Source organism: Eulemur rufifrons, chromosome 3 (assembly GCF_041146395.1).
Source record: "Eulemur rufifrons isolate Redbay chromosome 3, OSU_ERuf_1, whole genome shotgun sequence".
Classification (NCBI taxonomy): Eukaryota; Metazoa; Chordata; class Mammalia; order Primates; family Lemuridae; genus Eulemur; species Eulemur rufifrons.
Genome location: NC_090985.1, coordinates 25,047,384 through 25,070,298, shown reverse-complemented (window position 1 = coordinate 25,070,298; position 22,915 = coordinate 25,047,384). Strand labels below are relative to the sequence as shown.

The 22,915-nt window shown below is 62.7% G+C and overlaps 1 protein-coding gene across 1 annotated transcript; it reads left to right on the top strand.

Annotated features, from left to right (window-relative positions):
* Positions 1 to 399: 399 nt before the first annotated feature.
* RHPN1 (rhophilin Rho GTPase binding protein 1) lies at positions 400 to 20,983 on the top strand. The gene is made up of 19 exons (XM_069465589.1): positions 400 to 459; positions 8,392 to 8,507; positions 9,258 to 9,386; positions 9,592 to 9,667; positions 10,478 to 10,555; positions 10,966 to 11,090; positions 11,172 to 11,338; positions 11,531 to 11,724; positions 12,143 to 12,299; positions 12,378 to 12,491; positions 12,953 to 13,147; positions 13,956 to 14,032; positions 14,287 to 14,433; positions 14,517 to 14,678; positions 15,104 to 15,251; positions 15,881 to 16,104; positions 16,780 to 16,898; positions 17,125 to 17,221; positions 20,951 to 20,983. Exons 1-19 carry the CDS (start codon positions 400 to 402, stop codon positions 20,981 to 20,983), a joined length of 2,418 nt encoding a protein of 805 aa, XP_069321690.1.
* The last annotated feature ends 1,932 nt before the right edge of the window (positions 20,984 to 22,915 follow it).

Sequence of the window (22,915 nt, the reverse complement as noted above, 5' to 3'; positions counted from 1 at the left end):
CTGTCCCTAACTTTCTCCGCTAGCCAAGCGGCCACCCTGGGCATAGGCGCCTGCGCAATGCGCACTGCCAGCCTGTGGCCAGGCGTCGGAGCCGCGGTTGCCAGGGGTTACCGAATTCCCGGGACTCCGCGGGCGGGGCGGGGCTAGCCGCTCAGGGCCCGCCTCCCTCACGAACTGGTTGGTCATAGTTGCTGTCCGTCGGAGCGGCCGCCACTGCCGATTGGGCGGCAGCTGGTTTCGCAGGCTGAGCCTGAGCCCGGCCCAGCTGCGCCGGACCCCCTCGCGGAGGAGGGACGGTCTCCGACCGGCGTGGGGAGTAGGAGCACCGCGGCCTGTGCGGTGCGGACTGCCGGTCCCCGCTGCGGAGCGCTGTCCGAGCGGCGGCCGGGCGGCGCGGCGATGATCCTCGAGGAGAGGCCGGACGGCCAGGGCGCCGGAGAGGAGAGCTGCGTCCGCAAGGTGGGCGTGGGGGGCGGCGGGCGAGGGCGTCCCAGACCCCTGGTTCCTCCTGCCCTCGGTCAGAGGCGCGTCCCAGGCGGCTTCCCTCCCACAGCTCACTCGCCCCGAGGCAGCAGGGTTTTACCGCTGGGAAAACTGAGGCCAGAGCCTGCGTCCCTCTTCCCTCTGCAGTGACTCCCCCTGTGCAGCTCAGGAATCGGTGGGAGCCAAAGTCCGGGCCATCATCGTCCCTGAAGCTAGAAGCCCTGGCTCCGGCGGGTGTGGATTCTGCTCTGGCAGCCCCGCCCTGAGTTTGTGTCTGGCACCTGTGATGCCTCCTTTCTTAGCTTCGCCCTCCCTTTGTACCGGCTTCTGGGGCCCATTTGAAGGAACTTTTAGCACAGGCAGCTAAAGCCTCCCGGGTATAGGGAATCGCTGGAGGTTTTCAGGACTGGGCAGCTTGTTTTCTTGTCGCTTCCCTGAACCTCCACCCCTTCTGAAGTCCCTCACCTCGGGCGCTGACTGGGCACCATTTCCAGAAGCACTGTACAAGCAGGACGGGTGGGGTGGGGTGTGGAGACCTATTAAGTCTGTGCCTGGGAAGGAGGGGATGGTCTGTCAGCCTTGCTCTGCAGTCTGGAGCCTGGGTGTTCCTGGGGGTTCAGTGTGGAGCTGCCCCGGTGTTCATGCCAGGCACTGGGCACCCATGCCCTCCAGCAGCTCACAGTTTGGGGCTAATAAGCTGAGATGGTTCCTGCTCCTAATCCCAGGTGAGTCTTCCCTGGAGCTTTGCTCTCTGCCCCTCTCGGATGTCAGACTGCACATTGTCCCTTGGCTGGTTCTATTCAGCTAATATGTTGGGGCTCAGGTCTTCTGAAGGGGAGACAGGGGGCCTTGGGCTGCAAGTAACTGGCCAGGTAGTGCTGACCAGAGCCCTCAAGGACTCCCTTCCTGCCCCACCCCCCGGGCATGCCAGATGCTACTACAGCAACTAGCAGGCGCTGGGGAGACAGAAGCGGCCTGTCCCTTGCCCTTGGTGAACTCACTCCCTCCAATGGTGGCCATGCCTGCAGGTGGCCTTTGGAGAGGGCACGTGTTGTTTGGGTGGAATGTTTGGGAGCTGCACAAACAAGATGTTCCAGAGAGCCAGTAGATGACATTTTTCAGGCTGTAGGCTGTGGCCAGGCTCTCTGTCCTTGCCCTCTGTTGGCTGCTGCCCTGGAAAGGGGAGCAGAAACCGTCTCCAGCTGTTTCTCTGGGCTGCTGCATCTCTCGCGCACACCGTCCAGGGATGATCCAGCAGTCAGGGTCCTGAGCAGGCGTGGGAGCCTGTGGGAGGTGGCTATGGGACCCCAGCCTGCTGAGGCAGGCCCTAAGTCACACACACACAGCTCAGGCTGTCCTGCCACCTCGACAACCTTTTCTGATGCCAGTGGCAGGGCCAGAGTGAGGCCGAGTTCCCCCACCCCACCAGTCTGGCCCTCTTAACCGGCCATAATGCTTGGAGTTGAGCAGGGCAGGGACTGGTCAGCCCTTCCCTTAAGCGCTGTGCTTGGGTCTGAGGCCCTTGCAAACAGTCTGGGTGACTCAAGTTTGCCCCAAGAGCAATGAGAGCTGGAGTCCAGTGAGTGCTTATCTGGAGTCCTCACCCAGCATGCCTTGAGGCGCCCTGCTGGCCCTGGGCCTTGGCTAACCCATCTGAAGAACAGGCTGAGTTCTGAGAACAGTCCAAGGTTGGCCAGCAGGGAAGGGAAGGCGTGAGCCTGCCCACCACCCTCCCCCTAGGGTGGCAGGGGCTCCTAGCCTGGCTGTATGGGGAAGTGTGACTTTGACTGAGTCCCATAGTTTCCTGGGGAGATCATGGGGCTAAAGGGTTGAGGGGGCTGTGGGGAAGCAGGAGAGGGGCCAAGAGAGGGAGCTTTGGAGTAGCGTGGCAGGCAGGGAGCTGGCCCCTCTCACCTGGTCTCCAGCATGCCAGATGGTCAGTTTGAGCTTCCCCAGCCTGGCTAGACACCAGCACCCTCTGGGCGCTTGTTACAAACACAGATTACCAGGTCCGGGCCAGTTAAATTAAGCTGTAGAGGGAGGCAGGTGCTCAGGACACCGGTGTCCAGGTGTCCAAGCAAACATCAAAGGACGCAGGATCCCCTGGGCACCTGCCCTGACTCTCAGCTGGTGTGGTAGCTGATCTGTGGTACATCTAGTGTTTGTGTGGCTTGTAGACACTGTGTCCTGGGAGACCCCTTTGTGGCCATGCCACATTGCATTTGGGGGTCAGAGATGGTGGCTCAGTAGGGTGCTGGGCTTCCAATTCCTCTGTGCTCAGGTGAGACCTTGGGGAGGGAAGGGAGAGGGGTCCTGAGATGGGTGGGCATCAGCAGGCAGGGTGTCCAGGGCCAGGCCTCTGAGAGGGGGAAGCTGTTTTGCCAGGATTGGGGCCTCTCCCTGGGGACTGACTGAGCCCAGGGCTCGGGGAGATCCTGGGGGAGGGCTTAGGTCCGGCACTGCTCTGATGGTTTTGCTGTTTCCAGGCTGGGCTGGGATGACTGTCTCCCAATTTTGCCAGTCCTAGGGACAGCCCAGTTCTGGCCACTGACACACCATTTCCTCCTGGGCTTCTGGGGACTTTGACCTGGGCGTTCCCCAGGCATCAGGAGCCACCAGACCTATGCTATTGTCGGAGTGTGCAGGGCGGGGGTGTTTGTTTCTCTGCTCTCCATCCCTTTCTCCCAGGCCCTCCCCTGTGTGGGCCGTCCCTGTCGGGAACCCAAAGACCACAGCACGTTTGCTCTTTCCCAGTGTCAGGCAGAAATAGTCATGGTGATGTCAGGGTCCAAGGCGGGGTCACCTTTGTTTCCAGAGGGTGGTGGAGGTCGTATAGTGGAGGACTGATAACCCAGCATCCACACCCTGTGGCACATCCCTCAGCCCAGTGTGGAAAATGGGCTGTGGCTTCCAGGGACTGCCCAGCCCCAAAGGTCTGGACATTCCCACAAAGGCCAGGAAGCCACATGGCCTCCTGGAGGGGGTGCTAAGAGCAGGGAGACCTAGGAGCCTGCAGGGCTGAATAACCCTGAGCAACTCTCCAGGAGGTTGAGGAGGAGAGCACTGGATATCATCTGATGAGGGAAGCCCTGCTGGGCTGGGTGGCCGCTGCCCAGCACGTGGCCACACCCACCCTGGGCCATGGCCAGGGCTGCTCACCAGAGCCCTTAGAATCTGCTGGAGCTTTGCAGCGGGACATTTGTGAGGAGGGGGGTGTATAGTTTTGGCTGTGGCTCACCCTCCCTCGCCAGACTCCCACCCCATGGAGGGGAGAGTGCCAGGGCCTCGGCTTCACCCTTTCTGCACGGCAGGTATGGAGGGTGCCGCAGAAAAGAGGAGCGGGCCACTGGGAAGGGGTGCTCAGCCAGCAGGGTGGTGGGGAGCTGTGCTTTCCTTTGTCCATCCTTATACCACCCAAGACCGGCCCCTCCTGCCATCTGCTGATGAAAGACTGCCGGGGGTCCCCCACGGGACTCACTCTGAGTCCACTGCTCTTCCTCCTGTTGTTTGGCTGGGGTGATTGTCCTCTCCCCAGCTACGCAAGGGCCACTTGGAGGCCGCCTACCCCTCACATCCCAACCCCAGCGCCCCCTCCCATGGGAAGTCTTCCCTGATTGACTGACCTCTCTTGAGAAGCTGGCCATGCAGAAGCAGATCTTGGGCCCTAATCCAAGGTGGCTGTGTACCAGGAGCTCCTCACTCCAGATGTGAGGCCTTTCCTAGGGTGCCCCCCACAAGGGGCTAGGACAAGCCAAAGGCCTCAGAGAGTCTGAAATTGTCCTGTGTGTGACCACGGGGGCATACCCAGGAAAATAAGTGACACTTGTTCAAATACATGGCCAGTGTCAGCTCTGTGACAGTAAAACCCTCCCCCTGCTCACATCAGCAGGGCAGGGTCCTAGAAGGCACTGTGACCTTGTCCTCACTCTGTTCAGGGGATCGGTGACTCCTGCGGGGATGTTGCCCAGGGAAGGTGCTTTCTGAGAAGTCCTTCCCACCAACTCCTGGGCTGGGGAGTGGCCCAGATGGGGAGAGGCCCCTAAATGGCTCGGGGGAATGGTGGTCAGTGACCTCCACTGTGCCTGCCTACGTGGCCCTGCCCTGCTTCCCCATCAGCCTCTGCGGAGCCTCTTACCCACCCTTGCTGGAGCCTTCTGGTAACCTTGTCTGTGGCATCACCGTGGCCAGTGGTCCACACAGCACTTTCCTGCCTGTGGCCCTAGAGACCTGGGCAGGCTGGCGGGATGGGCTATGTGAGGAGCCCTCAGCTCAGAGACAAGCCCTGGGCAGTAGGACCCCTGGCCTGCTGCTTGTGAGCCGAGCCAGGCTGGGCAGGCACGTGGGCTAGAGCCTGCCTCCCCATCCTGTCCAGTGTCCATGGTCAGGTGTGGGCCCAGTGTTGCAGTGCCCACCCCTCGGGAGGCATGGGTGTGCCGTGGGGCAGCACAGGCCACCCAGACACTGGGCAGGCCCTGGCCCACAGCCCCGCTGAGGTGCCTCCATCCCCTGCAGTGCCAGGAAGAAGCCCCCAGGTCGTGACTGGGCCCGTGGCTGGAGAGGGAGGATGTCAAGAGGAACCCAGCCACCACCAGGGCTGGCAGAGGGACACCAAACTCAGTGCCTCACCATCCTCCTGGCCATGCTGTGCACCCACTGCCCGAGCAGTGCAGGCCCACGGCGAGTAACCACCAGGTGTCTGTGGCCACACAGACCTGCAGGGCAGCTCTGTCTTGTGGGCAGAGCTCTGGAGCCAGGCCCGGCCAGGTCCTTGTGCTTTGTGGGGGGCAAGGGGCAGGGCTGCCTGTTGGAGGGGTACTGGGCCTTGGAGGTGGGCTTGTCCAAAACGCTGTCCAGCTTCTGAAGTGGGCTGTGTTCCCAGCATGGATGGGCTGAGGGTCCCCACAGAGTGGGAGGTGGGGTCCAGCAGGGGCAGGTTAGTCTTCCTGGCACAGACTTAATCACTGCCTTGAAGGTGGGCCGTGGGGGAGCTGGTGGGAGGAGGGTGGGCTGTTGTGCGGGGGGCGAGGGGGGGGTCTGCTGGTGCTGGACCAAGGAGGGGCAGAGGGTGTGGATGGTTCTGCAGCTCCAGGGAGGCCACTCAGCCGGGTGGCTCCATTGGCTCACAGGGTGAGTGGGGGAGGAGCCAGGCAGGGCCTGAGTCTGTGGGGTCCTATGAAGCAGCGAAGGGCCTTGGGAGAAGACCTGGGTCAGCAAGAGACAGGGGCCCAGCCTGGGGGTGTCTGTCTGGAGGGAGGCCTGGGTTTGGGTGGAGGGGCTGAAAGCAGTGAAAGGTGCACTTTTGTCGGGGGCTGCAGAGGGGAAGTAGTGCCCTCTCCCCACCCCCTCCTCATTCTCCAGCTTCAACCTGGTGTACGTCACTCTACGTTCCTGTGGGTGGGGTCCCGTTTCTCATGGCTCTGCGGCCTGTTCCCAGTTCCTGGTTGAGACCATCGGTGTGCCCTCAGCCTGGTCCCCAGCCCTACATCCCGCCTTCCCCATGGAAGAGCCTGGGCCCACAGGGGAGAGCAGAGAACCTACCATCAACCCACCTGAACCCACCCAAGGCCACAAGGCCTGCCTGGCAGGGTCCCAGAACTCCATCACCAGAGGGGCTGGGGAGTCATTTATTTCAGGGCCACTGAAGTCCAGACAAGGGAAATGGTACCCCAAGTCCCAGGCCTGATCTGCTGTAACGGGGCAGAGTCCAGGTCTTGGGACTCCTGGGCCAGGTGGGTGGACTCCAGAGGGGCTCTGAACTCCCATGGGCTGCACCCTAACTCACTGGGTGGCTTTGGCCAAAGCCAGGCCGCCTGTTGAGCCTTGAATTCTGTACTCTGGGGTGGGGCCACTGCAGGGCCAGCCAAGATGCTGGGACGAGCCTGGCCTGAGTGCCGCACCAGCATCTCCGAGGTGCAGGGCAGAGGCACTGGAGGTGGGAGGCTGGGGTGGGTGGGCCTCAGGCAGGAGGAGGTTCTCAGATCCAAGCTGCCCCCACCTCGCTCCCACTTGGGGGCCTCCCGCCACCTCTCCAGCCCAAGCCGCTGGCCTAGACCCCACTGCAGGGAACTCCTGCAGCCCCAGCTGCAGCCCTGGGTGGTTTTCTTTTCTGGAGGAGGCAGGAGTGGGAAGCTAGAGCAGGGTGAGGGTCTCCAAATGCAAATCTGGCCTGACCCCTGCTTCATTGCATCCACAGGGGCAGGGCTGCAGAGGGCGGGATCCTGGGCCAGCCTGTCCCCCCTTCCCCTCCTCCCAGTGCTGTCTCCTGCCTCTCTGCAGTTTGGCCCTCCAGCACCTATGTCCTTCCACCTAATAAGTACTGGCTCATCCCTCAACTTGGGGATGCGCTCCCCCTTGGGTCAGGCTGCCCCTAGGGTCAGGTTCCCCCAGCCTAGCACTTGGCAGTGTGAGCATCCAGTGGGCAATGTGTGAGTGCCCTGAGGCTGCTGTAACAGGTGACCGCAAACTGGGTGACTTGACACAGCAGAAACTTGTTCTCACAGTTCTGGAAGCCAGAAGCCCATCAAGGCAGGGCCACGCTCCCTCCGAAGTCTCCAGGAGAGTCTCCTTCCTGCCTTTTTCGGCTTCTGGTGGCTCCTCTCGTTCCTTGGCTTGTGGCTGCACCACTCCAATCTCTGCCTCTGTCTTGACAGGGCCTCCTCTGTGTGACTGTGTCCAAATTTCCCTCTTCTAATAAGGCCACTTGTCAATGTAATTAGGGCCCACTCTACTCCAGGATGATGATCTTTTAACTAATTATATCTACAAAGATCACATTTCCAAATAAAACCACATTCACAGGTACTAGGATTATGGCTCAAACATATCTTTCTGGGGACACAGTTCAGCCTGTCATAGATGGTCACTCCGTGCTTACTGTGTGCAGGTGGGGCTGTACACAAGGTGCATCATTCCAACGCAGTAGGGATCAACAGTAATTAAAAAGCAGAGGCAGACCCCATTCACCTTAGTGAAAGGAACCATATGTGGGATATTTAGGGGGAAACCCCAGGAAAACATGCGCCAGCTCCTTATGGAGAAAATGGAACGGCCTGAGAGGTGTGAGTGCGTGGAGAGCGGGTGTGTCACGCAGGCGTTGGTCCTCCTGTGAACGTGTGACCTTATGTGATGATGCTTCAGTTTCGGGTCTGCTCTTCTGTATGGTCACAAGATTCACCTTCAGACACAGTAGTGTTCTGGGAGAGAAGAGGTCTGTCTCTTGCTTCTGTCTGAAGAGGGCAAGGAAACTGTTCCCAGGAGACCTGGTCTTGTAGCTGAGGGGCAGAAGTGGGTTACCTGTCAGCAGAGACCAGAGTTGCCACACCTGACTCAGAGTCGAAAGTGTTTGTCCCCAAGCTGGGGTGGGGGTCACTGTCCCTGAGCAACGGGTCCTGAACACGACCAGGGTTCTCACAGCACAGAAGGGGTGGACATCAGAGAGGCCAGCCAGCCCACACCTGGGAGCCTGCCCAGGGCACAGCCACACCTGGCTACAAAGAACCGTGTCGGGTGTTCCCAACAGCATCCTGCAGGATGGAGAAGAGGCAGGGACTCCTGCCTGACCATCGGGGAGAGTGCAGAGGTGGGCCCTGGTTGGGGGGAAAGCACGTGAGCATTGTGTGGACAAGACCCCAACCTGCTACAAGGGTGAGGGCTGGGCAAGCCTGCATTACACCAAAGGAAAATTTAACCCTCCTGCCATGTTGTATGCTATTTAAGAAGACATAAGCAGTGAAATCAAACTGGGACATACCCCACACTCCTGGGCATACCCCACACTCACACCATGGTTGATGCTGAGCATCAATCCTCTTCTCCGAGGGCAGGCTGTGCTCTGAGCCAGCTGACAGAGGCACGGCCTCTAGTGGCTCCAAGAGGTTGGGACTATGATCACCTGCACCCTCCCCACAGGGCTGTGACCCCCTGATGCAGACGCAGCATGGCAGGCTGCAAAGCCGCAGGGCCTGGATCTACCAGCAGATCAGCAAGGAGCTGCAGATGCGGACAGGCGCCGAGAACCTCTACAGGTGAGCACCTGCCACCGCCCTGGCCGGGGCAGCATCACCCACCTCCGGAGGGTGGTGATGGGGCCACCTGGCCCACCAGTGTCTACCCTGTGAGCACGTGGTCTCTGTGGTCCTCCCTGAGGTGCCAGGGAACTGTTGTACAGAATTTGGGAGCCTCCAGCAGTGTATGTGGTGGCCAGCGGGCACTTCTCAGAAGAGGCACTGTGGAGGATGAGCTGTGGCAGGTGGCTGGACATCCCAAGGTTGGGGGCCTGGAAAAGGATCTTCCAGGCCTAGGGGCAGCCTCTTCCTTAGAGCATGTGAACTGTGAGCTGTGCGTGTGCAAGGGCCTGGGCCCAGGGAGGTAACCCCAACTGTCTCAGCCATAGCTGCGAGCTCCAGGACAGGGAGCTCCCACAGTGACTTCTCCTTCCCTGCCCCCAGCCTAGCCTTCCTTGGGGACCCCCTAGTCCCTCTGCCAGACCCCTGGTGCTGTGGGCAGCAAGTGTGAGCCTGGAAGGAAGCCGTAGCTCAGAGGGAAGTGCCCCAGGCCCGAGGCAGGGTCTGCACTGCTGAGGGGTCAGAGTGCCGAATTGTAGGAGAGGGCGCCTTGTGGCCTTCGATCCTGCTGCTGCTTCTGCCTCACCGTTGGGCTGCCCTGTCAGTGCCTGTCACTCTGGGGAGTGGGCTCTGGAGCACCAACAGGTCAGTGGGTGGGAAGGCTGCAGTGGCCACAGGGCTAGGCTTCTGACCTCACCTGGCTTCCCCCAGAGCCACCAGCAACCACAGGGTCAGGGAGACGGTCGCCCTGGAGCTGAGCTATGTCAACTCCAACCTGCAGCTGCTGAAGGAGGAGCTGGAGCAGCTTGATGGCAGTGTGGACACGTGCCAGCATGGGAGGTGCGTGTGTGGGTGTGGGTGTGCAAGGGGTGATTTAGGACGGTGCATGTGTGTTTGAGCAAGGACACCACCAGAACACATGCATACTCAGGCATCCACTAGGACAGGTGATGCATCCGTGTGGCGGGAGATGTGGGGTGGAATCCAGGCGCTCTGGACGGCAGGGCCCAGCCTGAGCATTTGCGGTTGGTTCTTCTGGTTGTAGTGAAGGTGTTGCTGCCCCCATGATCCCCCTGGGTCTGAAGGAGACCAAGGAGCTGGACTGGGCCACACCCCTGAAGGTAGGTCCTAGCCTGTGGGCTCTGAGGGACAGATGAGGAAACCGAGGCCCAGAGGGAGTACCCAGGGACCTGACAGGAATGTCCTGCTCTTGGCTGAGCCTCCTGCTGCTTCCAGGGCCTGCACTGGGGCCCACGCCCCGGCTGTAGGTTGACCCGAGTGGGTGGGTTTGGACACATGCCCTGCTCTAGGACACTTGATGGGGCCTGGTCATCCTGCAGGGAGCCCCAGGATGGCCACAGGGTCCCGGGCTGTCCTGCTGAGGGTCCTGCTGACTTGGGGCCACTGCCTACCGCTGGCTCACAAGTGTCCTGGAGAGGACTCAGGCCCAGAACAGGGCCCATGGGAAAGTGACCTGCACTGTGCCTATGTCCAAGCCCCTCAGGTAGAGGATGGCACCTGCCTCTCGGGGTTGCCATGGGGATTAATAAGGGAATATGCATAAAAACAGCACCACTGGGTTTCCTGGCCCCACTTCTGTGGTGGGGATGGGGGTGAGGGGAATGCCAGGGCCAGACGGGCAGGACCCCTGTCAGTACCCAGCCCCAGGGCCCACCAGGCGCTGCATCCACACCGGCCGGCAGCCCTTCTCTGGGGCTTCTAACAAGAAGGGGGGCCATAGCAAGAGGCCCCCGAGGACGCACTGCTGGGCCCGGCCAGCCTCTCTGCCCCCTGCAGCCACTGCAGCCAACTTGTCCCATGGCGTGGACCCTACTCCCCACTATGGGTCTTCCCCCACAGCGGGCTGGGAAACCCCAGGGAAAGTGGCCAGGCACAGGGGTGGCCAACACCTGCCCCACCGTCCCCGCCAGGAGCTGATCTCGGGGCACTTTGGAGAGGACGGCGCCTCCTACGAGGCAGAGATCAGGGAGCTGGAGGCCCTGCGGCAGGTGTGTGGGCTCCTCCCCCACTGCAGGCCTGGAGACAGATGAGGAGGCTGAGGCTTGAGTCAGGAACTGCGAGGGTGAGATCGAGCTCAGTGTAGACACTCACGTGGTAGGAATCCCCACATCTCGGGGAAGCTGGAGGACATCGGGGAGACAGGCACTCCCAGGGGTCCCCTTATGTGCAAACCCTCCCAGTATGCAAGGAGGGGCTCACAGGTGGCTCTGTGCACGCCACACACTGCTGGCCTTTGGGAATGGCAGCTCCCCAGGGCCCTGCCTGCCTCTCCCCCACACTGCCCTTCCCTTGCCCCCCCTACCCCCCAGGAGCTGATGCTCAAGGGGCCTCCCGAGGGTGCATGTGAGTAGGGTGGGCCGGGGTCGGGGTTGTGGGCCCAGCGGCTCCTGCCCTGCAGGCCATGCGGAACCCCAGCCGAAATGAGGCAGGCCTGGAGCTGCTGGCAGCCTACTACAACCAGCTCTGCTTCCTGGACGCGCGCTTCCTCACCCCTGCCAGGAGTCTGGGACTCTTCTTCCACTGGTAGGAGGCTTGGCAAGTGGGGTACCCTGGGGGGGGTGGCTGGGCTTTGTGGGAGCTCTGCCAGCCTGACCCACCCCACAGGTACGACTCGCTCACGGGCGTCCCGGCCCAGCAGCGTGCCCTGGCCTTCGAGAAGGGCAGCGTGCTCTTCAACATTGGCGCCCTCCACACGCAGATCGGGGCACGCCAGGACCGCTCCTGCGCCGAGGGCACCTGCCGCGCCGTCGAGGCCTTCCAGAGGGCTGCTGGTGAGGGCAGCCCGGACCCACAGCGGGGCCCACCTTCCATGGGGGCAGGGCATTGCAAAGTCCCTTGTCTGGGGCAGGAACGGGGAGGCGGTCAGGATGTCCCCCCAGTGTGAGGGGCCAAGCACTCAGGTGCCCTCCTTTGGTGCTGTGTGGGACCAGAACTGCCCCCTCAAGCACCCGCTCCCTCTGCAGGGGCCTTCAGCCTGCTGAGGGAGAACTTCTCCCATGCGCCGAGCCCAGACATGAGCGCTGCCTTGCTCTGCGCACTGGAGCGGCTCATGGCTGCTCAGGCCCAGGAGTGTGTCTTCGAGGGCCTCTTGCTGCCTGCCCCTGCAGCCCCCAGCGACGGCCCTGCCCAGCTGCATCTGGCTCAGGAGGCTGCCCAGGTGAGTTCAGGGTGCACTGCCTGGATCCCTGGACAGCCTGGCCAAGCAGCAGTGGGCAGTGGGCAGGGACTGGGGTCAGGGCATCAGGGTTAGGGGTGAGGGCTGAGCTGGGGTCAGCCCGGGAAAGGCAGGGCTGGGGTGCCCGCCTCCTCTGTGTGTCGGCTCCAAAGCCAGCTGCATCCTGGTCCCTGTGGGGTCCTGAGCCCCTTCCTCTGGGGCACCATGTGAAGTGGAGTAGGCTCTGACCCCTGAGCTTAGCTCAGCGTGGCTGATGCTCCTAGGACATGGTCGGGGTAGATGGAAGCAGGGCCCAGGGCTTAGGCTGACTTGGGGTACCAGGCTGGCCTTGTCCTTTGTGTCCCACGGAACCTCCAAGAGGAGAATGGGAGGCCCAGAGCACTCACTGTGTCCACGACAGGTGGCAGCCGAGTATAGGCTTGTGCACCAGACCATGGCCCAGCCGCCTGTCTGTGACTACGTGCCCATCTCCTGGAATGCCCTGGTGTGCGTCAAGGCCGAGTACTTCCGCTCCCTGGCCCACTACCACGCTGCCGTAGCCCTCTGCGACGGCTCCCGTGAGTGCCCCGCCCCGCATGCCCCATGTGTGCTGCAGAGGCCCCGGCGCTGGGGCTCACAGCCTCTCTGACCCCCAGTGGTGGCCAAGGGAGAGCTTCCCACGCACGAGCAGGTCTTCCTCCGGCCCCTGGAGTGCTGCACACCCCAAGGACCCGCACTGCCACAGGAGCCCGAGGAGCGCAGGAGACTTGGTGAGGCATCCATGGACAGAGGGCACTGGGCTCAGTGGCAGGCCAGGTCCACAGGGTACCCCTGCTGTCACTTGCATCATTTAGCACCTGGTGTCCCGGTGCCGGTGGGTGGGGCCACTGACCTGTCCCCTAGCCTGGTGGGTGATGGCCAAGAGCAGTGGCCCCAGGAGCACCGGGAAGCCTCTGGGCAGGTGGGCACACCTGGTGGGCATACTTGCAAGGCAGCTCTCCCTGCCCCTGGCAGAGCCCTCCTGGACCACCCTGCCCCTCGTCTGCCCCTGTAGCCATACCCTGTTCTTGGCCATGGCTGCAGACCCTCAGGATGAACCTGGGAACGCTGGCCTTGCCCACTCCTCGTGCTGCACCCTGGGGTGGGGGAGCTGGGACTCATCCTGGAACGGCTGACTGGGCTGGGGGCCTGGGAGCCCTCTTGGTGTGACAGCACTGTGCCCCACCTGCAGGCAAGGCCCACCTGAAACGCGCCATCCTAGGGCAGGAGGAGGCACTACGGCTACATGCCGTGTGCCGCGTCCTGCGCGAGGTGGACCTGCTGCAGGCTGTGGTGGCCCAGGCGCTGCGGCGCTCGCTGGCCAGGTACTCGGAGCTCGACCGTGAGGATGACTTCTGCGAGGCTGCTGAGGCCCCTGACATCCAGCGTGAGCAGCCAGGGCCAGGATGGGGTGGGAACTGGGTCCTGGCAGAGGGTGGGAGATGGGCTGAGACCCTGCAGCTGCTGTTAAAGGTGCAGTCCCCATGATTAATAAAAAGAGCAGTTGCGCTTTTTTTTTTTGAGACAGAGTCTCACTCTGTTGCCCAGGCTAGAGTGCCGTGGCATCAGCCTAGCTCACAGCAACCTCAAACTCCTGGGCTCAAGTAATCCTTCTGCCTCAGCCTCCCAAGTAGCTGGGACTACAGGCATGCACTGCCATGCCCGGCTAATTTTTTCTATATGCTTTTAGTTGTCCAGCTAATTTCTGTCTATTTTTAGTAGAGACGGGGTCTCGCTCTTGCTCAGGCTGGTCTCGAAATCCTGAGCTCAAACTATCCGCCCACCTCGGCCTCTCAGAATGCTAGGATTACAGGCATGAGCCACCGCGCCCGGCCCCATTGCACTTTCAACGGCTGGGATCTCAAGGTCCAGGAGCTGTCAGTCCTGCCGGGCACCTGGAGGAAGAGTCCCACAGGCTCTTCCGTTCCTCAATGCCTCCCTCCCCGCACCTGACTCTCTGCAGACCAGGGACAGGCCCAGCTGGGACTTCAGAGAGGGCTCCTAGAGCCACCTGGGGCAGGTCGAGAGTTATGTGTTCAGGGGACCCCGGGCAGCTCCTCCCACCACTAGGGTCAGGCAGGCCTGGAGGTCCAAGGAAGGGCCAGTGTGCAGGCAGGCTGCCCTCACTGCAGTCTGGCTAGGTCCAGTCCAGTGAGCCTCGGCTTAGTGCTGCCCCCCCTCGTCCCCCCTTTCAGCTAAGACCCACCACAAACCAGAGGCCAGGACACCCTGCCTGTCCCAGGTGAAGGTGGCTGACATCTTCCACCGGCTGGTGAGCACACCCCTGCCAGCCAGCGCCTCTCCCAGGCCGCCCCTCCCGGCAGGCTTGGGCCGCTGGCTCTGCACTGCATTTTCACTGAGGGAGGGAGGCTGGGGCAAGCCCTCTGTAAGGCTGCAGCCGTGCCCGGCCTCCGTGGCACCATGCTGGTTCCTGTCCTGGGAAGTACGGGTTGGGCGGGGGTGCTGGACAGACCTGGGCTCTTCAGACTGCGGCCCAGCCAGGTTTCTGACCTCTGACTCCCTCAGGGGCCCCTGTCCGTGTTCTCAGCCAAGAACCGATGGCGACTGGTGGGGCCTGTCCATGTGACCCCAGGAGAGAGTGGCTTCGGCTTCACACTTCGGGGAGACTCACCCGTCCTCATCACCGCTGTCATTCCAGGGGGCCAGGCTGCGGTAAGGGCCTTGCCAGCCTCTAAGCCTGAGCCCCTGGGCAGCCAGCCATATTGTCCCCACCTTACCATCCATGCTCCCCGCAGGCGGCCGGACTCAAGGAGGGTGACTACATTGTGTCGGTGAACGGGCAGCCGTGCAAGTGGTGGAAGCACACGGAGGTGGTGGCCCAGCTGAAGGGCGTGGGCGAGGCAGGAGTGAGCCTGCAGGTGGTGTCGCTGCTGCCCGGCTCAGGACCGCCTGGCACGGTGAGCCCCTGGGTCCCTGGCAGGGTGGTCCTCAACCTCCTTGGACCACCCTGGCCCTGGGCCTTGCCCTGGGTACTTCAGAGACTTTGGTAAAAGGCAGGTGGGGCGCACCCTCCCTGGGGGTGGCCTTATACGCAGTGGCCACCTATGTGGCTGCCTCCACCTGGGGGCCACTATTCTGCCTGAGAAAGCCCCACCCACTCCTCAGTAGGCCTCTGTGTCCCCAGACTTGAGGCCTCCAGGCCACAGGCTCCATCCCAGAGGTTCACCACCCAGCATGGCCTACACGGGATTCGGTGAAAACCTGTGGGGCCCCTGCTGCATGGCTGCCCTGACAGGAGCCCCCAGACAGCCATCTCCCAGATGGGCCACAGGCAGGGGCAGGCCAGCAGGAGCTGACCATAGTCTGTCTGTCCTGGCTGCAGGGGGACCGCCGGCCAGCCCTGCTGGGCCCCGGGGCACTTCTGCGGAGCCAGAGGGAGCGAGGTTGCAAGACACCAGCGCCTGCTCGGGGCAGCCCCCGGCCCCTCCTCGGCTGGAGCTGCAAGGCAAAGCGGGACAACAGCAGAGACAGTTCCCAGCCCTGCACCCCAGCGGGGGCTGCTGTGACTGTCCCTGACCCACAGGCACTGCCCTCACCCTCTGAGAGCCCAGGGTGGCCGTGAGGGGCCGCTCCTTGCATACCTTGCCCAGTACAGGCTCCAGCTGTCTGGGAGCAGCCGTCATGCCCTCCCCACCCCAGAGGACCTTCAGGCGGTGCCTGTCCCCTCAGTGCCTGAGGCTGCATGGAGTGTGCCTGCCCACCCATTAAAGACCAGGAGCAGAAAAGGGGGGACTGGGCCCAGTGCTGGGGCCTGTGACCACTTCACCCACACAGGAGCATCCCAGTCCCCTCTGGGCAGTCCTCACACACCCCAAGTCACCATCTGGGGCAGGAGGGGGTGGGTTTAGGGGGCTTAGCACAGTCTCTGCCTGCAGACTCCGAAGGTGCTGTCCTGGGGAGCCAGGGCTGATGCTGCACCTGCCACAGGCTCCCTTGGCTGGGCCATCCCCTGACCACCCTCCAGGACCCTCTCCACCCTTCTACTGCCCTGGGCACGGACCCTCCAGTCTCAGCCGTGGCCTGAGCCAAGCTTCCACCATTCTAGCTGGACAGGGCTCACTGCTGCCCACCTTCAGGTCTCCTTCCTGCCCTGCTCCAGGTCCCAAGAGGGGTGGGCTGAGGACCTGGGCTCCAGGGGGTGCTGACAAGGGCCGAGTGGGCAGGCCCGAGCTGCACCTAGGAGAAGCCATGGGGGGCTCTCCCCTGAGGGCCCCAAGGCTCCTGCAGCCCAGGACGGGACAGGGCCAGCCAGGAGTCGCCCTCAGTGGCCACCAGGGGGCAGCCGCTACCCGCTCAGGAGGCAGGAGGTGGTTCTTCCGGAAGGTGCGATTTGGGGAGGGGCAAGCAGTGCACCCAGGAAAGCAAGGGGCCCCCCTTGCAGTCTGAGACCCCCGCCCTCTCATCCAGTCCCTTCCAAGGGTCCCCAGGTGGGAGCAGCCTGCTCTGCGTCAGAGCTCTGAGTCCAGGGTCCTGCACCAGTCACCTGCGTGCTTCTGCATTAGTGCAGGTCTTGGGGCAGGGGTGTGTGACTATGGGCTGGGGGGGTGGTCAGGGGAAAGGCCTGCCTAAGGCTGGGGGCAGCGCAGGTGCTTCCCTCCTCCTTGGGAGAAGCCCATCTCAGCAGAACGGCCAAGGTCACACAGGTCTCAGCACTTATTAATTTGATTAATAAAACTGTGCGTCAAAGAGGTTATTACTTGCTAATCAGAGACGACAGGGTGGCAGGCCCTGTCGAGGAGGGCACGGTGACTCCCTGCCTCCTGCGGCCTGTCCAGATGGAGGGCCAGGAGGGGACAGGAGCTGCCACCTGCCTGGTGCACTGACCAGCTCTGGGCCACCATGGGCTAGCAGGGAGGAGGCTTTCCCGCCAAGAGCACAGCCCTCCCCGGGGCCAACAGCCTGGTTGTCCCCCTGCCCTGCTCTGCAGGCCCCTCCTGGTCTCTGAACAAGGCTGGCCTTTGCTCCTGGCCCCTGCTGGCCATGTCCCCCACCTCTCAGGCCATCGTGTCCCCTGCCCCTCTGCTATGGGGGAGGCTCCTCACAGCTGGAGCTGGGCACAGCTGGGACCAGGCTCCTGATGGCTGTGAAATGGGAGTTACTGCCAAGTTCTCCCAAGGGTAATGAGGAAGCCTGGAGCACATGGGTTTTCAGGAGCTGTCAGTGGTGGGTCCCTGAGGTCCAAGGGGGAGCTCGTGGGGTCAGAGGCCTCTGGGGAGTTCTGGGCCAGGCAAGGGTGAGCAGTGGAGAGAGCCCACCACGCCCTCCTAGGGCAGCAGGGGCCCCTTTCTGAAGGGAAAGTAGCTGCTGAGGCCCACCTGAGCTCCTTGGGCCTGGCCCGCACAGCTCTGGCCACTGCGAGGGCCTGCTGGAGAGCCGCCCGGCTGTGGGAGGGGGCCGCCACCCTGTCCTCACACCGCAGCAGCTGGCGCCTGCCTCCTGGGTACGCGGGGATGGATTGCCGTGTCCAGCCTCCCAGGCCCTCCCAAGTCCACCCAGACAGCTGAATCGGCAGTGGGTGGAGTCCGCCGGCCGGCTCCAGGAGGCCTCAGGGACCAGCCAAGGCCATGACTCCAGGCCTGGCAGAACCCTCAGCTTTGCCCCAGCGGCCAGTCATGGCCTATGCCCCGACATGGGGGCAATGCTGTACCCCCCCAGGGCAGCACCTGTGGGGGAGCCCCACCACAAGCCCCCTCAGCAGACAGCAGCTCAGGGTCCAGGGTTGGTTCTGCCCTGCCCAGGCTGGGAGCAGAGCAGGAGGCCCTGGGCTGTGTGGGCCTCCAGGCTGGACGCACAGGGCTGGCTGCACAGGAGCCCTCCCGGGGGCTGTGCCCTAAGAGCTGCCCAGGGCCAAAGCTTCCCCAGTGGGCAGCAGCTGCCCTGAGGGCCGCGGCCTGCGCGGGTGCCTGCCTGCTGCGTCCGTGGAGTGCATTCTCGCACACGGGCCCCGCTCACTTGTTCCTGGGCTTTCCTGGCTGGCACCTTCTCCAGTCTGGCCTGAGGACACCTGCGTCATACATGGCCTTTAGCCACATCACCATTTGTCACTGTGTGCCACAGACGGGTCCCTGGGCTGTGGCAGGGGCTGTGCCAGCTTGTCCATGAGCTCCATGAATACCTGTGGACAGTTCCCACCCATGAGCTGCAGGCGAGGGGAAGGGCCCAGGGACTGCTGAGGCGGGAGTATGGGGCCCTGTCCCTAGCGCCCACAGAGGACGTGGAAGAGGGCAGGGCTGGTAATGCATGGGGGCTGCGTGTGCAGGGACGTCTTAGCCAGGACGCCCCAGCGCCCCACCCAGGTACCCTGGCCCACGCAGGGACACTTCATTTCGGAGTGCCCCCCCGCGGGAGGTTGGGCCAGTGTGCGCTGCAGTCCTTTTTGCTTTGCCAACAGAAAACTGCCGAGAGAGGAGAAGGCAAACTGCATTTTGCTTGGGTCAGCAGTGAGGGATTAATGCCGGGAGTGGGGCCACGGGCGGGGGCGTGGACAGGCTTGGGGTGGGGGCTGGAGGTAGACAGGGTGAGCCAAGCGAGGGCAGGTGCCAGGTGTGGTACTGGGGAGGATCCCGCATGGCACGCACCCCCTTGCCCCTCCCAGCCCACGCCACCCCCACGGGGACCCTGGGCCAACTCAGCTGGTCGTCTTATTCAGCTCTTTCTCCCTCTGCCTGGTGGCTGCCTCAGCATACCCCACCTGGAGGGAGGTGGCTGCAGACAGAGTATCTTCTGGCCTGAAGGCCGGGGCAGACAGTGGCAGTGGAGGGAAGGGTTTCCCAGGGCACAGCCAGCTGTGGGGGCTGGGCGGAGGCCCTGATAGGGAACTGACTCAGAAGACCGCAGACCCTTGGGTGGGCAGAGTGGAGGGGTCCCAGAAGGAGGGGGTTGGTGGTGGAGGGGCAGGTGAGTATGTTAGCCTGTCAGTGTGGCCACTGGGCAGAGGGCGGATGGTGAGGGATGTGGCACCAGGGGCCCAGGACCCACCTGGAAGCACTGCCGTCCAGGTGACAGATAGTGGTGGCCAGGCCAGAGCACAGGTTTAGAGAGGGGTGAGTTTTGCCTCAATTTCCCAGCACGAGGAGGAAAGGAACAAAGGCTCCATGGCAGCCTCCTTGAGTGACCTCGAGGTGGCCTCCTGGCATGTGTGTGGTCACCTGCCTGCAGGTGTGAGTGGGGGAGTTGGTCTCCAGAAAGCCACCATCAGGCCCCTGTGAAGCTGCAATCCCAGGAGAGGGTGGGGACCAGGCCCGAAGGAGCTTCCTCCCTCCCTGCCATCTGCCAGGCCTCGTCCATGAGTCCCCCTGGGAACCGCTTGGCGGGACCCAGGCCAGCGCTCTGCCAGGGCGGGGCAGCGAGTCTCCTGGGGAGGATGAGGGCATGCCCAGCCTGGTTTCCATGGTTGGGGTGGGGTCCTTGTCCCTGCTCAGAGAAGACACTGACCAGACCCACCCAAGGCTCTGCCCTGGGGTCAAGGAAAGGTCCTCCAGGGCTTCACTCCCCCAGATCCCTCGGGAAATCACCAGCTACCTCCTGTAGGCTAGAGGAGAGAGGAGCAGGGCCTCCAGGGCAGCGCATCCGAGTCCAACCCTGGGCACCTTGTGTTCACCAGCCATAAACCTCCCCTAGCTGTGGAGACCTCCAGCCCCTATGCTGCTCCAGCTGCTGAGAACAGCCTCCCCTCCCCTCCCTTCCTCCCAGAACTCTCCTCTCCTCCCATCCCCCCTTCCCCTCCCCTCCCCTCCCGCCCTTCCTCCAGGGAGCCTGCACTGTTTAGTGGCTCCCTTCACAGCTTGACCACCTGTCTGCCTGGTGGCCAACTCCTTAAGGAATACGAGGACCTCCTGGACAGGGTCTGAATCCACCTCACCTGCTGAGGGTCGGTGCTCCTGATACCTGCCCCTTGGTGGAGCAACTGTCGGGTATGTGGGAAGAAAGGCAGGTGGATTCAGAGGGGACGGGGAAGGACAGGGCAGCTGAAGCCCAGGGTCCCTGCCAGAGGTGCTGTCCCAGGGGAACCAGGCCAGGTGGAGGGCATTCCATTCCCAGCCTGCAGAGAGGGCAACTCCGAATGAGTTGCCTCAGGGTCCCCACCAGCAAGCTTAAGCTGTGTCCAGAGCCTGTCTGAGAAGCCTGCTGGAGGGGACAGTGTGGATCCTTTGAGGAGCGGAAGTGCCTGCTGGACTGATCCCCTCCTCACTTCCACGAAGGCCAATCGTGAGTCATCCAGGCCAAGGGCAGCCCATGCATCAGGTGGCTCAACACAAGATGACCACACACACCCACAGCCCACGCAGACACACCCGACACAAACAAGGGAACACACACAGAGGACAGCACATGGACCCAGGAGATGAGGCTCAAGGGCAGGGAGACAGGACCAGCCTCTTTCCCTGACTGGATTGTCCCATGCTTGCACTCTGGGTGAGGCCAGGGAGGCAGTGAGGCCTATTGCAGAGGCACAGAGGGGCGGCCAGCCTGGCCCACCTGCCACCTCTCCCTAAGTGCGAGAGTCCTCTTCCCCACCATCACCTTGCCCGCCTCAGATCACCAGAATTAGGGTCAACATGAACATTACCACAAGTGACAGTGCCACCTCAGTCCTCATGAGAGCCATTGCTGATGTCAGCAGAACCATAACCACCCCATTACTGTCCCCCATCCCTGATGTCACCTCACCCATCACTGTCCCCCCTTCCTGAAGTCACCTCACCCATCACTGTCCCCCCTTCCTGAAGTCATACCACTGTTCCCTATCCCTGGTTTCTCATCACCCATCACTGTCCCCCCATGATGTCACCTCACTGTCCCCCATCCCTGATGTCACATCACCATCTCCCCATCCCTGGTGTCACATCACTCATCACTGTCCCCCCTCTCTGATGTCACATCACTGTCCCCATTCTTGCTGTCACATCACCGTTCCCCATCCCTGATGTCACATCACCCATCACTGTCCCCCTCCCTGATGTCACATCACCGTCCCCATCCCTGCTGTCACATCGCTGTCCCCACCATGGTGATATCTGTTGCAGCATGACCTCCTCTATCACCACAGCTGTCTCTGATCAGCATCAGGCCGTCATTGGTGGCGTCAGTATCAGTGTCACTACATACACCACCACCCCCTCACTCTTCGCCACACTGGTCCTGTCACTGTGGCGCTCCCCTACTGCAGGGCCTTCGGTCCTCCAGCTTCATTGCCTCGTGAGCTTCACTGTCACCACTGTCCTTTTGTTGGCTACGCAGAGCAAGGCAGGACAGGATAGGGGGTCTCACATTGGGCTGAGTTGATATTCCCAAGTGAGGGGAGGTCAATGGGAGGAGGAGGGACCGAGGACCTCTGGGAGTGGGCTCAGAGGTCACAGCACATCCCTCCACCTTCCTGTCCTACCCCAGGGCCATCACCGCCCGGCAGCAATTACAGAGCTCTTGCTGCTGGGACCCTGCTCCTCGGGAAGCCCTTGGCAGCTAGCCCCTCTCTGCACACTCTTTTTACTTCCTGTACCACCTAACGACAATCATGAAGAATGTGCTGCACTGGAAGTCAGGAGACCAGGGCCCAATAGCTTTGCCACTGGGGCCCCAGGCTCTTCGTCTGCAGGATGGAGCTGCTAAGGCAGCCTTGCAGATTCAGGGGCTGGCAAGGTCCCTGACACTCCTGAGGACCAAGATCCAGCCTCAGCCACACCTTTGTTCTGCCCACAGCCTCCAGGGGGCAGTAGGTGATGGGGTGGGAGCCGGCAGGGGTGGGCAGCACAGTCAAGGTGTGGGGTAGGGGGCAGGATCCACTCAGGAGAGCCACCAGGGACCCTCCCAGCTGGGCTGGGCTCTGGGCACTAGAGGCTGAGATAGGCCCTGGCCCTGAGCCACATCTGGGGGCTGAGGTGGGCATCCCCGGGCAGAAAGGAAGCTCTGGGGGTCCTGAGGGGTTTGTTCAGGTTGGGCCTCCCAGGGAGTGGGGTGAGGAGGACGCAGAGGGAGGAGTAGCCAGCTTGGTGGAGAGGCAGAGGTGGGGCCCAGGCAGGGACGGGGAAGAGGGCCGGCCACTGTGGAGGGCACCTGGAGAGCTGCACCCCACACCTGGAGGTGGCCCTGGCACCCTACACCCTGAGGACCAGGGGGCACTGACCCAGCAGTGCGGCTTGCAAATGTACTGGGCACGGTGTTGGGGTGGGGGAGACATCCCGGCTGGGCCTGGGCAGTGGTGGGGCTGTGACTCCAGCAGGACGAGGGGTGAGTTAGGGGCAGGGGTGAGCCCGACGTGGCCCTGCTGGTCATGGGATGCCAGTGGGCACAGATGAGTGGCACCCAGGAAGCTGTTGGTGCATCCTCTGTGGCTGGAGGGAGAGTGAGGTGGCGCAGGGGGCGGGGTCTCCTGAAGCCCTTGGAGAGGGGTGGGGGCTGGAGTGGAAGGGAGGACAGCCGGGCCACCGTGGGAAAGAAGTCTGGGGAGAGTGTGGAGGAGAGCAGAGGTGGGCTGTGAGGGGCAGGGGCGAGGGGTAGCGAGCTCGCTCTCTGGGGCTGGGAGAGCTGGCACTGCAGGGCCTGGGCAGTGCAGTCCCTGGCACCCCAGAGGAGGGCAGTGGGCTGGGCCTGCGGGTTTGGCAGCCCAGGCCAGGGTGGGGGCTGGCCCTCCTGGGGTCCGAGGGGCCCTGAGCTTGTGGGAGAGGCCAGACAAGAGGCCTGGCAGGTCCCCAGTCAAGGTTGGCCCATCTAGGGTCAGGGCTCTCGCCCAGCCTCAGCCACCCTTGTGGGAGCAGGGCCCCCAGCCCCGGAGGTTGTGCTGTCTTCTCAGGAGCCAGTGGCCTGCGGGGCCAGGTGTCTGAGGCCCACACTAGGGAGAGGCCCTGCTGGCAACGCAGGCCAGGAGGCCCTCTGGGTGCCCACCCCAGGGTGGCCTGGGCTCCGGGCTGATGCAGCACTCACCTGGGGGATGATTGGCAGCCCCCGCGGCTCCGGCTCCCCCCGCGGCCCCCAGACAGTGAGCCAGACGTGCATTAAGGCGGCAGTGACTTATCGAGCTGTCAGGGGGAGGTTTTAAGACAGAATTATAGGGGAGAGGAAAAAGATTTTTACCAAATTAATGAAAAATCAATCTGGCCTCAAAAATCCATTAGCCTTCATAATGCACTGGTTCCAG